This window comes from Heterocephalus glaber, unplaced genomic scaffold, assembly GCF_053883595.1.
Source record: "Heterocephalus glaber isolate CG9 unplaced genomic scaffold, H.glaber_assembly_v1.0 deba00000901, whole genome shotgun sequence".
In the NCBI taxonomy this organism is placed as follows: domain Eukaryota; kingdom Metazoa; phylum Chordata; class Mammalia; order Rodentia; family Bathyergidae; genus Heterocephalus; species Heterocephalus glaber.
The window spans coordinates 13,831,336-13,847,687 of record NW_028258171.1 but is presented as its reverse complement, the minus strand read 5'-3'; the positions used below and the strand labels follow the sequence as shown (position 1 = coordinate 13,847,687).

Here is a 16,352-nt window from a genome sequence, read left to right as displayed (position 1 = left end):
GTAGATGATATTTGGATTGTTCTCAAAATAGTTGCTCATGAACTGAAAGCTTGTGTTTGAGGCTATTTGTGTTTGTCTTGCTTCAAAAATCTGGAAGCCATGCTATTTTTGCTAGAGCATTTGATTTGTTCCTTATGTAGACTGTTTTGATTGAAAAAGATGATCGACAATTACACTTGGATGCTGCTTTTTTGTTAACAGAAAATATCAAGGTTTCAGATAATTTCTTTTTTTTCAAAATATAGAAAAAAGCAGTTGGAGAAAAAATTGTTAGACAATATGAGAATAAAATAACAAGCATAAATTTAGGGTAATTTTTACATTAATTGCTTAAAAATTATATATTTTTGGACCATTATGGCCAGTTATGTAGGTTTTTGTAGGACTCTTAAAATACTGCAAAAATATCATTAATTAAAAATGTCAAATATTATTGACATAGCTTTTATGGGAAAACATAGTAAAGTTACTTGCTTTAGATTTGAATTCTGCACAGTTCAGGTAGATTGTACTCATGGTCCTATCTCAGCTATGACCTTTAATACCGAGTGTCTCTACCAGATATGACATGGTGGGTGACCTCTGCTTGGTGCTCGATAAATAAATACTGTGTTGGTGGATCATGAATTAGGGAGCTCCGCTTTTTGATTGGTAAAAATGAGAGGAGGCCAACTATGGAGGGACACAGGAGGCTGAGGCAGGAGGATTGCTATAAGTTCATAGCCAGCCTGGGCTACATTGGTGAGACTGTCTCCAAAAAAAAAAAAGCTTAATAAAAGGCTTTAGGATATTTCCTTTTATATATGAATCTACTTAGTCACAATATAGTTAATTGAAGTAAAATACCCTCCACCCCGATGTGGTGTAATAAATTAACAGGTAACATTTTCTTTTTACTTATTTATTTTTTTTTTTTAGAATTTGAATAATGGCAGAAAAATAATATAAAAATGATTTCTTTCTGAAAAAAGACCAAGTGGCCTATCCTGCTTTAAAAGTGGAGATAAGCAACCTTTGTTGCTTTTTTTTACCATCGCCTGCTCAGTTCCTGGCCACCTAGCCTACCTACCTACTGGCGTCTTGGAGACCTCTCTGAGGCAGAAGGAACACTGATCAGAGCAGCCCCACGCTGTTTTACCTCATCACTAGAGCAGTGAAGTCCCATGAGAGACTTTTCCTTGACCTGTTTCTATCAGAAATTGCCCTCTTTGGGGTCTGAGCGAAGGAGGACAGGCTTGTGGAATGGGTCCTTCCGATCCCTAGATAGCCTCATTTCCTGGATAGCAGCATATTAAGGAATATATTAAAGTTAGAAAACCACTGGGGGTGATCACAGAGGTCATTAGATTATGAATGTCCTTAGATTTGATTATTAGCTTGTGGATAATGACTACTAAATGAGCTTTGGGACATTAGGCAAGGTAACCTCTCTAAACCCCAAGACCTTATCTTTTTTTTTTTGCTACTGAGGTTGAACTCGGGTCCTTGGGCTTGATCAGCAGGCAGGGAAATGACTGAGCTAAATCCCCGGCCCAGCCCATGACCTTATCTTTGAAACAGAGTTGTAGGATCAATCTGAGATGTTTGCCAGGAAAACTGAATAAAACAAAGTGCATTGCTGAGGGTTCTTAGTGATAAGCCCTAGAATCTGGGTCTGACTGGTTTAAGCAGAGATTTGGAGTAGAAATAGGAAATTTCAGCCTCACTAGATGGGCAGAAGAACTGGACTCAAAGATTATACAGCCCTAAATTAGTCACAGTCCTGACATACAAGCAATCTGGTGAGGGTTGTTGCATTTTTCCTGAGTATTGAATACCATGGGTCACATTCCCTGCACTGGGGCTGTTAATAACAGTGTCATCACTGCTGCCTTTGGAACTAACCCGGCTGCTGCTTCTCAAAAAAAGTCTCTTTTGTCTCTGGTTCTTTGTATCACTTGCTCCTGATGGACAGTCTCAGGCCAGTGATTCTGTGCCACTTAGCCATGCCTTGCAGTAGGGAACCTGGGAAAGTAAGTTAATATATGATCAGCATTGGTGCAGGACATGAGCTCTTCCCACCATGAAGATTTAGAAAACTGGGAATTCCCAGAACAAAGAGGTGTTCAGAGCTGGGAAGTTCAAAAGGTGATAAATTGCCACTACTTGAAAAGTGCTCAGTATTGTGCCTGACATATGGCAAGTGCCCAATAAGCAGTGGCTTTTAAATTTATATTTGTCAGTCTTTATTGGGAAAAAAAGGTTGGGGAGATTTCTACTCCCACATTTGGTTATTTGAAGCAAATAGAGAGGAGCTGCTAGAACAATAAAGATATGATAGGTGGCTGAATTTAAGTTCCAGGCTTAGAATTTACAAGGTAATATTACGTCCACAAGATGATACTTCTCTGTTTTTGAGTAACTCAAGGGTAATCCTGGGCTCATTAGCCAAAACGTGTATGCACCCAGGTTGCCACCAAGGCTCCTCTGCCATTCTTTAGAGTGGTTGGTACAGACTGACTGTCTTTCTCTCTCTCTCTCTCTCTCTCTCTCTCTCTCTCTCTCTCTCTCTCTCTCTGTCTCTTGGGATCGAACTTGGAACCTTGCACCTTGTGAAGCAGGCGGCGGCACCACTGAGCTAATTCCCTGGTCTGGTACAGACATAATTTAGAAAGTGCTGGTGTAGTATCAGAAGCCTGGATTTGATTGAATCTCAGCAGTATGATCTAGGGCAGGTTAAGTATGTGGACCTAGAACAACTTCCTTAAAGTTTAGACTAAAAAATACTTTTGATTAAGAGGACTGAATTGCTAAGGACAGAGAATTTATTTAGAAGTAGGCTAGAAATAGGGAATAATTTTGGATAAAGAAATGTGATCACTTAAGAAAAGATGGAAAGATGATATGGAAGAATTATTGCCAAGTGGAAAGATAACTCAAGAGTGAGAACACCTGTTTTGTCTTCTGTCCCTGGCAACTTGATTTAATAAATGTATTGAAACCTCATCAGTGTTTTGAACCTGCATTTCTTCAAATGAAAAATGGGAGTAAATAATTCCTGGCTTACTTTTTCTTTTGTTCATTCAGTAAGTATTTTTATTTTTATTTTTATTTTTTTTGGTACCGGGGATCGAACTTGGGACCTTGCAGTTGCAAGGCAGGAGATGCAACCACTGAGCTAAATCCCTGGCCCAGTAAGTGTTTTTATTGATTACTACTATGTATTGGTTCTATTGCAAATTATTACCACTACAGTGATAAAATACGCAAGGTCCTTCCCTTAAGGAGATAGTGGTTTAATGAGAGAGCCAGTGATAAACAAGTAAATGGATATATAAATAATTATAACTTGTGATAAGTACTGAGAAGGAATCAAATAGTGAAATGAGATGAGATGCTTCAGGCTTACTTAACATGGGACCAACAGGAAAGGCTTCTCTGAGGTGACGATGTTTAAGAGAACAGATGTCCAACATGGAGCAAAAGGAGTAGCTTCGAGCAAAGAGGGCTATGTGTGCAGATGCCCTGAGGTGTGCCTGGAGCGTGGTGGATGTGAATGAGGTTGGAGAGGTAGACAGTGTCTGGGTCATGCAGGGCCTTACAGGCCATGGAAGGAAGCCTGCAGTTGTGGCACATGAGGGGGCCCAGTGTGTTCAAGGCTGAGATCTGGAAGGGGTTACTTGGTCAGACTGGTATGGTAGTGAATACGTACAGGTTATGTCTGTTGAGGTGGTTGTGATGGAAAATGAGCACTATTTCTCAGAGCTGGGACATGGCAGTTAATGACCTTAGAGACTGATTTTAATTCCTAGGTTCTGTTATGTGTGTGTGTGTGTGTGTGTGTGTGTGTGTGTTTGTACGCACATGTGTGTATTGAGGTACTGGGCCTGAACCCAGGGCCTCGTGCGTGCCAGGAAAGTGCTCTACCACTGAGCTACATTCCCATCCCTTAAAATGCTTAGGTTCTTAACACTGATAATTTGTTCAAAGGAGTTAAATTTTTCTCTTCTTTTTGCAGTACTGCGTATTGAACACAGAGCTTTTGCCCTGGGCTTCATTTCTTAAAAGGAAAATACATTTATAATTTATAATTACATTTTATTATTTATTTTGAGACAGGGTCTCACTAAGTTGCTAAATTGTCCACACTGGGATACAACTTATGATCCTTCTGCCTTAGCTTCCCAGAGTGCTGGAGTTGTACGTGTATCCCACCATGCCAGGCTGAATTTATTTTTTTAAAATAAAGTACTTTAACAAAAATATATATGTATGATGTAATTAGTACATGTCAGATTTTCTATGAATTTTATATGTATTTATATTTATATATATATGTATTTATTTTAGTACTCTTCTTTTTAATGAAGTAAAATATATCTCCACCCTGGAAGACCTTCAGAACATAGAAAATACTGTGAAAGGAAAAGCCAATATGATATTTTCATATGTAAGAGCCATTGGAACACCAGGTATTTATAAAGTTTTGCTTTCATCTTTGCTGTGTCTATGTACTTGTGTGAATATATTAAAGTACTTTAAGTAGAATAGGATCTTAATGTTTAAAACAAAATTTCAGCATCTTCACCATTATGTCATCTTTCTGTAAATGGGCAGTATAATACAGTTAGTGGCTGGATAAGATAATGACTACATTAGACCTCCTCCCCCATCAGTTACTTACAGTGTAACCTTGAACAAGTTACTTAATTTTAGGATGCTAGTCATTAAGATGGAGAAGATAATTATGCCTTCCTCTTAATTTTACTGTGAAGAGCACAATGAATTTGAGTAACTAAAATGTTCCCTAGAATATTTAGTAGGTACTGTATGTTAACTGTTACTATTTTTATTTCCTTACAGTCCTCATGGTAACTGGAATTGTAGTTACTAATATTTGATAAATATTATTGACTGACTGGCTTGCTTTTCTGCAGTGGACCCTTGACTTACGAACTTGATCGGTTCCCAAAGGAGGGTTGGTTGTAAGTCAGTACAGCTGAGATCTGGATGTTTACCTGGGCACACACTATAGATAATAAGAGGCAAATGAATCTTCCATTAACCTAATTAGCCCAAGTTGTTTGTATGTCAGGCTGGTCATAATTTGAGGGTCCACTGTACTTTAGTGTTTGTTGTTGTAGTGGTTTTTCTTTTTTTGTTGTTAAATTCTTTTATTGGTACATTTTAGGTATACAACACAATTACATTTCTCATTGGGAATTGTACCTTTACATAATGAATCTTGGTTCTTATTGTTTCCCCATTCCTAGCCCTCCCTTCACCCCCTGCACCCTTCCCTGTTTATAAAGACTTTATTTCCATTTTTTTCATTTCTCATCATTTTTCCTTTCCCTTCTTTCCTTTCCCCTGCCCCTCCCACTACCCCTACCCCTTTGGACCTTTCCTTCCTATTTTGGATTATCGATTATTCATTCTGATCATTGGTACATTTTTTTTTTCCCCCATTAAGTATATTGGTACATTTTCGGTATACAATACAGTTATATTCATCATTGGGATCTTGTACCATTACATGAGTCTCTTGGTTCTTATTTTTTTTCCCCTTCCCTTGCCCTCTCTTCACCCCCTCCACCGTTCCCTATTTGCAAAGACCTTGTTTCCATTTTTTTTCTCTTCTCATATTTTTTCCTTTCTCTTTTTTTCCCTTCCCCTACCCCTCCCAATTCCCCTGCTCTTTTAGACCTTTTCTTCCTGTTACACAATATCAGTTATACATTTTTTAAATTACAATATCAAGATCTAGGAGACATTACCACAGATTTTACAGAATTTAAAAGGATATAGAAAGCATATTGCAAAAATCTTTTTTGAAATAAATTTGACAACTTCTAAGAAGTACCTTGGAAGACAAATTAATGAAACTAACTCTGGAGGAAATATAAAATTTGAATAGCACCTATTAAAGAAAGTATATTCCTAGCTTGAAAACTTACCTATATGACAACAGCAGGCTCATAAACATTTTAACTGATTGGGCCGGGGATTTAGCTCAGTGGTTCCGATGCTTGCCTCAAAAGCACAAGGACCAGAGTTCGATCCCTGGTACCAAAAACCAACCAACAAACAAAAAAACCATTTTAACTGATAAATTATATCAAACAATTAAAGCAGAAAAAAGAAGGAACACTTCTCCCCTCATTTTAGGAACTCAACATTGTGCTAATCCTAAAACTGGATGAAGATAATGGAAGAAAAAAGTATGAACATTGGTAGAAATTTATTTAACAAAACAAACTATTGGAAGTCAGATCTGTCAGGATGTAGAAAGTGGTTTTAATATAGGGATGGCAGTGTTGGTTCAGCATTGGAAGATCCACCCCCAAAAGTCATCATTTAAACAGAGGAAAGGAAAAAGCCATATGATCCTGTCAGTAGTAGGAGAAAAAGTATTGGACTAACTTCTACAGCTGTTCGTGGTAAAAGCTATCAGGAGACTAGAAGTAGAACAGAAATTTCTCAACAGATTAAAGACATGTACTCCATACTTCCAGCGAGAATGCCTTACATAAATGAAGAAGATACAATGCTTTCTCCTTCAGATGGGGAACAAGGGCAGATATGCTTACTCTTTATCTGTCCATTAAACTTTGAAACCTAGTCCCCACCAAAATAGTCTGGCAATAAAATGATACAACTAGGATAGGACTGGCAAGGGAGAAGCAAAATCTTTATATGTAGATGAAGTGATCATCTACAGAGAAACTACTAAGAAATCTCTAGGAGCCCCTAGAATTTGTACTTGAATTTAGAAGGATTAGAAAACACAAGCTATATATAAAAATTGAGGTCTATGTATACTTGCTATAAATGAAGAATTGGATATTGAAATTTAAAAGTTATGTAGGAGTACAAAGGACCTAGAAAAATTTAAAAAAAAACAAAACAGTGTTGGAAGATGTTTAGTACCTAATTTTAAGACTTCTTCTAAAGCTACAGTAATCAAGGCAGCTTTGGTGTAAGGAAAGACATATAGATCATTGGAATAAAACAAAGAATCTAGAAATAGAACCACACATATATGGTCCACTGAGTTTTGAGAGATTATTTAACATTAGCATTTTATAGAATATAAACTCAATTCAAGAACCGAGGAAGAGATAGTGTTTTCAGCAAACGGCACTAGAACACCTGGTATCCGAATATAAAAAATTAACCTCAACCCTTTTTTTTCCATACATGAAAATAACTTGAAGGGATCTATGAACCTAAATGAGAAAGCCTAAAAGTATAAAACTTTAAGAAGAAATTATAAGGGAAAATATTTATGAATTCAGGGTAGGCAGGAACTACCTAGGATACAAAAACCATGATGTATAAAAGAAAAAAATTGATAAATGAGATTCCATCAAAATTTAGAACTTTAAAGGACATCATTAAAATGAAAAGAAGTCCTTAAACAGACCATATTTACAATGCATATAACCTATGAGCAAAATATATAAAGAATTCTTAGAGCTCATTAATAGACAACCCAATTAAAATGTTGACATAAGAAGATGATAAATAACCAGTATAGCACAAGGAATGGTGTGCAACTCTAGAATCAGAAAAATACTAATCAGTACAATAATAAGATTGAATTATACACTCATTAGGGAGATGAAGTTAAAAGTTTTAAAAGCCTTGTCATGACTTTTTCCTTTTGTTGGATTCTCCTTCTTTGCGTTTAATTTGTCATGCCCAATGGATTCATTCTGCTGGGCTTCCTGGGGTTCTGATCCTCATTGTCTTTTCCTAGGGTATTGTCTAAAATTTTTTGGAGTGCCGGTTTGGTATTCATGAAGTTCCTGAGGTGCTCTTTATCATGAAAGTATCTTATTTCTTCATCAATTTTGAAAGATAGTTTTGCATCAGTCTGGCTTGGAGGCTGTTTTCCTTTAGGGCTTGAAATACATCACTCCAAGCTCTTCTTGTCTTGAGGGTTTGCACTGAGAGGTCTACTGTGATTCTGATGGGCTTTCCTTTGTATGTAATTTGTTTCTTTTCTCTCACTGCTTGTAGAATTTTGTTCTTCTGTTGGATTTCTGGAATCCCAACTATTATATGCCTATGTGTAGATTTTTTTTGATCAAGGCTATTTGGAGTTCTATATGCCTCACTTATCTGTATGTCAAGTTCTTTTCTCCTCCTTGGGAAGTTTTCTGCCAGCACTTCTGTGAACAGTTTTTTTATGTCATCTGCACTCTCTCCTCTTTCTTCATTGACTCCAATCAGTCTTATGTTATTCTTCTTTGCATCGTCTAGCAGCTGCTGGATTGATTTCTTGAGTTCCCTTACAATTTTAAAGCAATTTTTCTTTTCCTCCTCACTAATTGCAATCTTATCTTCTATTTGTGAAATTCTATCCTCACATTGGTTCATTCTGCTGTGCAGACTTTTGATGGAGTTTTTAATCTCTTGGAAATCTGTATCTGTTTTATGGATTCCATTTGTTTCCTATGTTGGGATTCCATCATGTTCCTCAGATCCTCTATTTTTTCATCTGTGTCCTCTCTAGATTTATTAATCATGTCTTGCACCATGAGCACAATCTCTGCTGTTATCTGAGTAATTATTTCTGATTTCCTTTTTCCCAGATCCTCTTTTGTTGCCAGTTCAGGGAGTCCAGGTGGTTGAGTATCAGATTGTTCCATCTTGTTTCCCTTTGGGGTTCCTGTAGGTGATCTGGAACTCTGTTTTTGAGGCTTGCCTATGTGTTTTCTCATTTCCACCGGGGGGGGGGGGAGCGGATGCTTCTGGCGCCCAAGGGGCTCACCTTCCCTAGGGAGCTTCCTTCCAGGTGCTGGGACGGGCTCACCTTCTCTGCCCTAGGAGCCTGGGATGGCAGCAGGGGAGCTTCCTTCCTGGTTCTGGGACTGGCTGAACTTCTCTGCCTTCTGGGCCGGGAGCGGGGGGACTCAGTACCGTGGTCTGGTGGTCCGGTGACCTCTGCGTCTTTGTAATGTGGAACCAGGTGGCTGTACAGAGGAGCGGGGGAGGGGGTGTCCAGTGGATTGTTGCCGGGTGCGGGGCCGTGGGCTGATTCGGCCGTGTTCCGCGGGACTGGCGACCTCGGTAGGGCGTGAGCAGAGGCTGATTGGCCATGTTCCGTGCTACTCTCGACCTCGGAGAATGGTCTCTACAACGCAGAGGACACCTCCCAACTCAGGGTGACCTAGAACAGTGATTATCTCCAGGGCCTGCTCCCGCCCTGTAGTGGTTTTTCTTGATTTTTTTTTTAAAATCTGTGTTTTGATACCATCACCTGAGCATTAATACCTAAATTTGTGGTAAAGAAGTTTGTAAACATTTTATGGCTTAATTATAATTATGCTTTCAAGACTTTATTCATTAACAGTATAACCATGCTAACGTGCTGTTAAAGACATTGTAACAGTTATAAATGTGCTTATGAAATAAATGATTTATTGCCAATCTCAGTTTTTATACACATGAAGCTTCCTGGTTGTATGGTATGTTACTGACCACAAGACACTTAAAGGGATGAACTGGGAGGGGCTTACACTGCTACTGCTATACCAGAACGGGAACTTCCTGATTTGTATTTTTTTTTTCCCTGAAATTCTTTTATTGGTACATTTTAGGTATACAATACATTTACGTTTCTCATTGGGTACTCGTACCTGTACATGATGTGGCTTGGCTGATTTGTATTTTAATAGCATCAATCTGACTGTTTAGGTTTGGAATAGATTAGAAGAAGCAAGGGTAAAATAATGGAGAAAATTAGGGATCTGTGGCAGTAATGCAGGCAAGAAATGATGGTGGGTGGCTGGGACCAGGATGTTAGCAATGGGAATAACAAGTATGAGTTTCAGAAGTATTTTAGTGATAGAGAATACAGAATTTGTTGTCATATTAGATGTGGACTGAGAAATAGTAGAGACAGAGGTGGCTCTGAGATTTTGCTCTCAGGTACTTGAAAAGTGAAATGCTAATAACTGAGGTGGGAAAGACTAGAAATAGATTGGACTAGAAAGTTTGGAGGGGAAGCTTTGGAGTTGACTTTTTGACATCATACTTGGGAAATACTCATTAGACATCCCAGTGGGTGACACCTGACACCCAAACAGACAGCCAAGATATGTATCACTGGACTGCATTTTTATGTTGGGATACAGACTAATGATAACAAATTTGAGAAATAAAGCTGTGAGACCAGAAGAGATATCTGAGCGAGTGAGACTGGAAAGAGAAGACACAACTGAAACCATCAGACGTTCCAGCATTTACACACCAGTGGGACAAGGAGGAGCCAGTAACAGGGACAGAAAGAATGGTCTGTAACAAAGTGAAGATAAGGTTCCCCCCCACCCCGCCCCGAGCAAAGGTCTGGAAATTAATTTTTGTTCAAATAAATTCTTCCTTATGACAAGCTATAGAATAGCGTATATCAATGATGAGAACTTGTAAATTTCATTTAATCTTATAAGGCTCGAAAGATGGTTTAGGTTGGGTATCTGTTCTCACTAATCTCTTAGTTGACGTTAGTCAACATTTATTGGGTGTGCAAACATTTATTGAGTGTATTTTACATTCAGGAAAACAGCATGGCAAAATGATAGCCTTTTCCCTAGGTCACAAACTGAGCAAGTAACTGAACTGACATTAACAAAAATGTCCTACTGTTATTGCCCCACTGAGATTCAGCTACATCAGAACTTCACTCTATCAGACCTGACCTTCTCCTTTCCTCGTGACTCATAGGACTTTTATTTAACCGCCAGGTTCAAAAATGGAGCTGTGCATGAGTTAAGAAATGTTACATTGTGCTAGTTTTCATAATTCAAGGAGAATGAAAAGTAGCTCAGTAGTGATCTGACATGTACTATATATTTTCAATAATACAAAAGTTTTATCTGAAATTACCCACATTTTGGCAGTTAGTATAAACAGTATTAACAAGCCATTTACCAGAGGTTGTTTGCTTCTAAGGTCTTTGTAAAAATGAGGGAACAAGTGACTATATCCAAACTATTACCTCAATCTCCCTCTCTGATTTTCTTTCCTTTGAACTCACTGTGTAGCTCAGGCTGTCCTTGAACTTGGGGTGATCCTCCTGCCTCAGCCTCGCGAGTGCTGGGATTACAGGTGTGCCCTACCATGCATGGCTCCCTCTCTGATTTTGATAGTTGACATCACATCATATTTTCTTCTCACTTTGGCATTTCTCATAGCCTATCAGTAGCAACACTGTACATAGAGGTTTTTGCATTAGCTCACCTTCCCATTCTGCCTTATTTTGAGGTTGGCCTCTAGGAGGCCTTTGTCATCTCCCCTTTTACCATCAGTCTCTGGTAAGCCCTTCAGGGATGCCTATGAGGGATCTCTATGGCTTGATCTGGGGTAAGCAGCCAGAGACCAACAGGTTTGTTTGTCTAACCACCCTTTAATCAGGGTGATGGTTAACTTGGGGAGCACCCTACATGGGGAGTCTCATTCTGTTGTGATTCTAGGGTCCCTTTCTCCCTAGGGCTGGAGCCACATCACTCACCACTCCAGGCAGCTACCTGCAGTTCTTAAGTGTACTTGGATGTTTGATCCAGCAGTCCTGTTTCTGGGTATATGGCCAAAGGAACTGAAATCCACATCTTGAGACATCTGCACACCCATGTTGGTTGTAGCATATTCACAAGAGCCAACAGTACAGAAACAGCTTCTGTCTGCCCTGGGTTCACAGGTCCATGACAAGCAGTCAGGAGTGAGCTGTTAGGCAACTCCCTGCTGGAGAACCTCTCCTGCTCTTTTGCCTGTATCATAAAAGCCTTTTGTGACAGAATCCATTCCTCTTGGCAAAGAGCCCTGGCAGGCAAGCAGACACCAGGGCCACTGCAGGAGCCACCTGTGGGGAGGAGGTGATCTGACTGGAGGGCAGACATGCTTGCTGCCAGCCCTGATCTCGGGCAGAACCTACAAGCATCATGCCAGTGGAGAAGAGCCTCCTCCGCCTTTGTTAGCTAATGAGAGACCCACTGGGCTCTGTCTCCATTTTGGGGTTGTGTGAGGAGGCTGGAGAGTCTGAAGCAACAGGTGTGGAGTGTGGCCCACAAATCTTTTCTTGTTTTTGACAAGCATCAGATGATTCTTTTATGTAGGTAAGTTTAGGAAACAGTAGAGCATATTTCTCAAGATTCTCTCCAGGGCAGTGAGAACCTTTGCATTAGCAAAATACTATTGCACTTATTGAAACCTAGATTGAGAACACAGTGTGCCTCATGCTATTCTGAGAAACCAGTCAGCACGGAAGCCTCTATTCTTTGAGTGTCCTGTCCAAATTTACCCAGGAGCTTTCCCAGCTCTAACAGGCTGTGCAGCAGGGTTGAGGGCTAGGTACTGATGTTTTGATGTCTGAAGCAAAGGACCCAGGCTGTGAGAGAGGTAAAATGTTTCTGTCTGCTGGGGTTTCTTTCTCATATTCATCATCCTTCAGTCCAAATAAATACCATGTTTTAGTGACACAAGCAAATAGTAGCATCTGGACCATTTTATAATACAGTATAGGGACATTTTCAGTTCTCTCAATTATTTTGGGGGTGACTTCCTAGGCTTTAAGAGTCAGAAAAGTCCAGGTGTTCAAGTTTCAGCAAGGACCTAAAGACGTTGCTGCTTTTAGAGTTTAAAGGAAGAGAATAGGAACACAAGTGATGTTGAAATCAGGATGAGAACTGCCAGTTGGGCATTATGTATAGCGATGTGGCAGTTACTGGTGACTTTTAGCAATGCAGTCTCTGTAGCGTGGACAGAGGGGTATAAGAGAGAATAGCAGAGAGCAGTTGGAGACAGTGGATATAAAGACCCAGCATTGAGAAGTTTTGCTTAAGGGGAAGAGGAAAAGGGCAGTGGCTAGAGGGTATGTGGGGTCAAGAGAATTTTTTAAGCAGCTTATTTGTATGTTCACAAGAAAGATTCGGTAGAAAGAGAACAGTGCGTGCTGTGGGAAAAAGAAGGGAGAATTGCTGCTGCAGCAGGATCTTTAAGGTTGTGAGAGGGGATGGAATCCAGTGAGCAAGGGGAGCCAGGGTCTGGTGCGAGCACAGAGAGTTCATCCACAGTGATGGCAGGGGTGGGACATAATGTGCACATCAACTCAGCTAAGTGGGTGGGTAGATCCGGCTTTGGAAGCTTGTGGAGGTTTTTTGGGTTTGTTTTTAATTGATTCTGTTTTCTTAGGGAGACAGAAATAAAGTCATATGTTGAAATAGAACTACTCAGTTTAAGAAAAAATAGATGAAGTAGTTATTTAGGAGGCCTGGGGATAAAGAATGGGTTCTAAGCAGTATTAGTAGTTAATACCAGTAATTTAAAGTGAGACCATTAGCCAGTTCTGTTTTGTTTTCTGTCTGGCCTAGTCTGTTTTGGGGATGTTGGTGGGTAGGGAGTACAGAATAAGCACAGTATTAGACTTAGCCAGGATTAGCCTAATGGGCAGGGGAATATAAACGTTGACCGTGGAATTTAAGCTGATTAAGACCAGAGGAGAGGGAAAGACAGTGAAAAATGAGTGTCACCAGCTAGCACTGGTCCTTGCTTTAGTGATAATGGAAAACTGAGACATTCAACAGGTATTTACCACAAGTATAAATAAATCAAAGAGCAAAATAAAAAACAATAGGAAATAGGGAGATACATCTTAGACATATGGGAAGGGGACTGAAAGATGTTAAAAGAATTAAGGATGTGTTTGTTGTGCACATGTTCCAAATGCACAGTGAATGTATTTACTATGTGCCACAAGTGTACTGATAAAAAAATTCATATAAAATAAAGGGGAACATAGGTGTGACAAAGAGCAAGCCTGTCCCCTAACAAAGAAGAGAAGGTAGAAAAAGTTTCTCAAACTGAAAGGAGGCACAGGTCTGAAGAGATGGATCAGACTGGCCCATTCACAAAAAAATAGAGACCAGTTTTATGGGGTCCTGTAGGTGGCTGGGGTCTGCTTAATTATTATCCTACTCCTGGTTTCTTAGCTCTGGAGGAATCCTCCTGGCTTGAGGGGAGTTCAAGTCCTGTGAGATGATTGTTTCTGCTTGAAGCAGTCTCAGGCATGTGAGGCTTTGGTGCAATCCAAGGGCAGTGGAGGCTTCTGGGTATAGCTGAATAACTAAATCTTTTATCTTGGTGTCTCATTTGGGAAGGAGATAGGTTAGGTAAATGCAGGGCTAATAAACCCTGTCTTGCCAGCTTTTAGACAAATACTTTTTAACATGCCTATATGTAGAGCTAAGAAGGAGTTTGACCCAGAGTTTTGTAAAATGAATGTGAAGCTTTGTTCTGCTTTAGTGACCTAGTGGCCATCTGTAGGCTCAAGTGAAGAGTCACGTTTTTGTTTTTACACACACAGACACACACACTCACATGCTGTTAAGTCCCTGTCTACCTCAGAAGAAAACACAAATCGTGCTTTCAATGAGTTACAAGTTAAGGGCCCAGGAGTTTGTTTGATCTCTGTCTCTGTGTTGATCTCTGTATCAGTAGAATCTATGACTCTCTGGTTCTGGCAGGTTAGGGTTGTGTACTTGACAGAGTGGCCTAGAGATGTTTGATTGTATGTGTGGGGATGCTAGACACAGGTTAGACAAGGCTTGGAGTGAGACCATAGCAGTGAATGGTAAAGGTGGAGCTTAAGACAGATCACTAGAGTAGAGAAGACCAAGAACTGAGAGGCTAGGATTTTGAGTGGACCATATGTGCAGATAATAAAATCACTGGATCATGACAGCAGTACCGAAGAGCACAGCAGTGTGACAGAAACTAAATTCTTCATGGAATGGAGGATGATCCTGTCTAGGCTGGTATATAACTCAAGGTTGTTGTCAGATGCTGGAGTGTCCAGTGGTTCCAGGCTCTTGTCCTGATCAATGAATTGGGTGTAGACAACTGATGAATGCAAAAGTTTCATTTATTGAAGGAAAAAGTAGAAGTGAAAAAGAAGAGAGAAAAAAAGTAGAAGTGAAAAGCAGAAGAGAGTAAATGCACCCCATACACAGAGCAGGTCCCTGAAGAGTAAGGAGACAGTGGCCATGAGGCCCAATGACATTCATCTTTTCTGTCTTCTTTCTGACATCAGATCCAGGCCTTTAGAAGCTGTTCTGAGCTCTGATTTGACAGCTTTCCTGATTGCAGGTCACACCACATTATCCAGTCTCCTCTGTGATTGACCAGTCACACCATATTGTCCAGGCTTCTTTCTGATTCTCCATGATAGATAGGTTACGCCCTGTTGTCCAGCCTCCTTCCATGCCCTAATCTCCTGCTTCAGGGTGGTGAGTGGAATAATCTGATGATACATGATTCAACTGCCAGGATATTAAGGCAGGGGAGGATAACTGCTTGGAAATGGTGAGGAGAAAAGGGAAAATAATACATGAATAGGAGGGAATCACTTAAAAGAAATACTTTAAGAAAATTTCCTAGAACTGAAAAGATTTGAGCTTCCAGATTGGAAAGGCCCATTGAGTCTCATAATAGTGAATAACTACAGTCATACCAAGGCTTCTCATATTGGAACTTCTAAAATATTGCAAAATGAGACTATTGTAGAATCTTCCAGAGGGGGGAAAAAGTTTGCTATTAAAGTTCCAAGAATCAGAATAGCAATGAACTTTGTTGCAGCCCTGGAAATAGAAGAAAATGGAACAGTGTTTTCAAAATTCCTAGGGACATGACTTAAGTCTACAGTTCTATATCCAGACAATACTAGTTAATTGTGAAAGCAAAATTAAGACTTTAAGAAGTGCAGGTGGCAATAAAAAGTGTGTTTTATATCTCTCAACAGGAAGGTACAGGAGAATGGGAGCAAGGGAGTAAAAATAAGATGTCGGTAACAGGCCAAAGAACTCAGCCCAGGAGAGAATAAGAGCACCCAGGCTGGCACTGTAGGAGCCATCCATACTGGAGCAGATCAGAGCCCTGCAGAAGTGTCTATAAGATGGTGGATTTAACTGTACCTGATATATTTGAGTAATCAAGGGGGATAGACCATGGAAGAATGTAGGAAGAAATAAGGAAAAAAATTTAAAACGATCTTTTAAAATAAAATTTAAAACATTATAACTGCACAATAACAGTTGTCCAAAAACCATGGCCATTCTCTACTATATGCTTCATCTATAAATAATACTTCCTGAGTCAGAACAGTGTAAATTCTGAATATTAATCTAATAAAAATTAGAGTCGAGGGGATGGGAATTGGGTACATTTCTGGAGCTGTGTTTTAGAAAAGAGTTTGAATTTGAGAATTGAATTTAGAAAGAGATTGAATTGTCTGTTTGTGTGTGTGTGTGTGTGTGTGTGTGTGTGTGTGTGTGTACAGAGTCTGTCCAAAAAATGTATACACACTTCAGGAAAAG

The 16,352-nt window shown here is 39.7% G+C and overlaps 1 protein-coding gene and 1 long non-coding RNA gene across 6 annotated transcripts in view; both read left to right on the top strand.

The window, feature by feature from the left end:
* The window catches only part of Txndc16 (thioredoxin domain containing 16), a 98,612-nt gene that overhangs the window by 40,221 nt on the left and 42,039 nt on the right, over positions 1 to 16,352 (top strand). For 4 of the 5 annotated variants that reach the window (XM_004835532.4, XM_004835533.4, XM_004835534.4 and 1 more), the window contains one exon: positions 4,330 to 4,451. In XM_004835532.4, coding sequence (XP_004835589.1) covers positions 4,330 to 4,451 — 122 coding nt within the window. Of the gene's footprint in view, positions 1 to 3,154; positions 3,174 to 4,329; positions 4,452 to 16,352 lie in introns of those variants that run through there. The other variant, XM_087208100.1, reaches the window with a different exon arrangement.
* LOC147828839 (uncharacterized) lies at positions 4,464 to 16,319 on the top strand. Its single transcript, XR_015450093.1, has 2 exons — positions 4,464 to 12,098; positions 15,779 to 16,319. It is a non-coding gene; the product is annotated as an uncharacterized LOC147828839 (long non-coding RNA).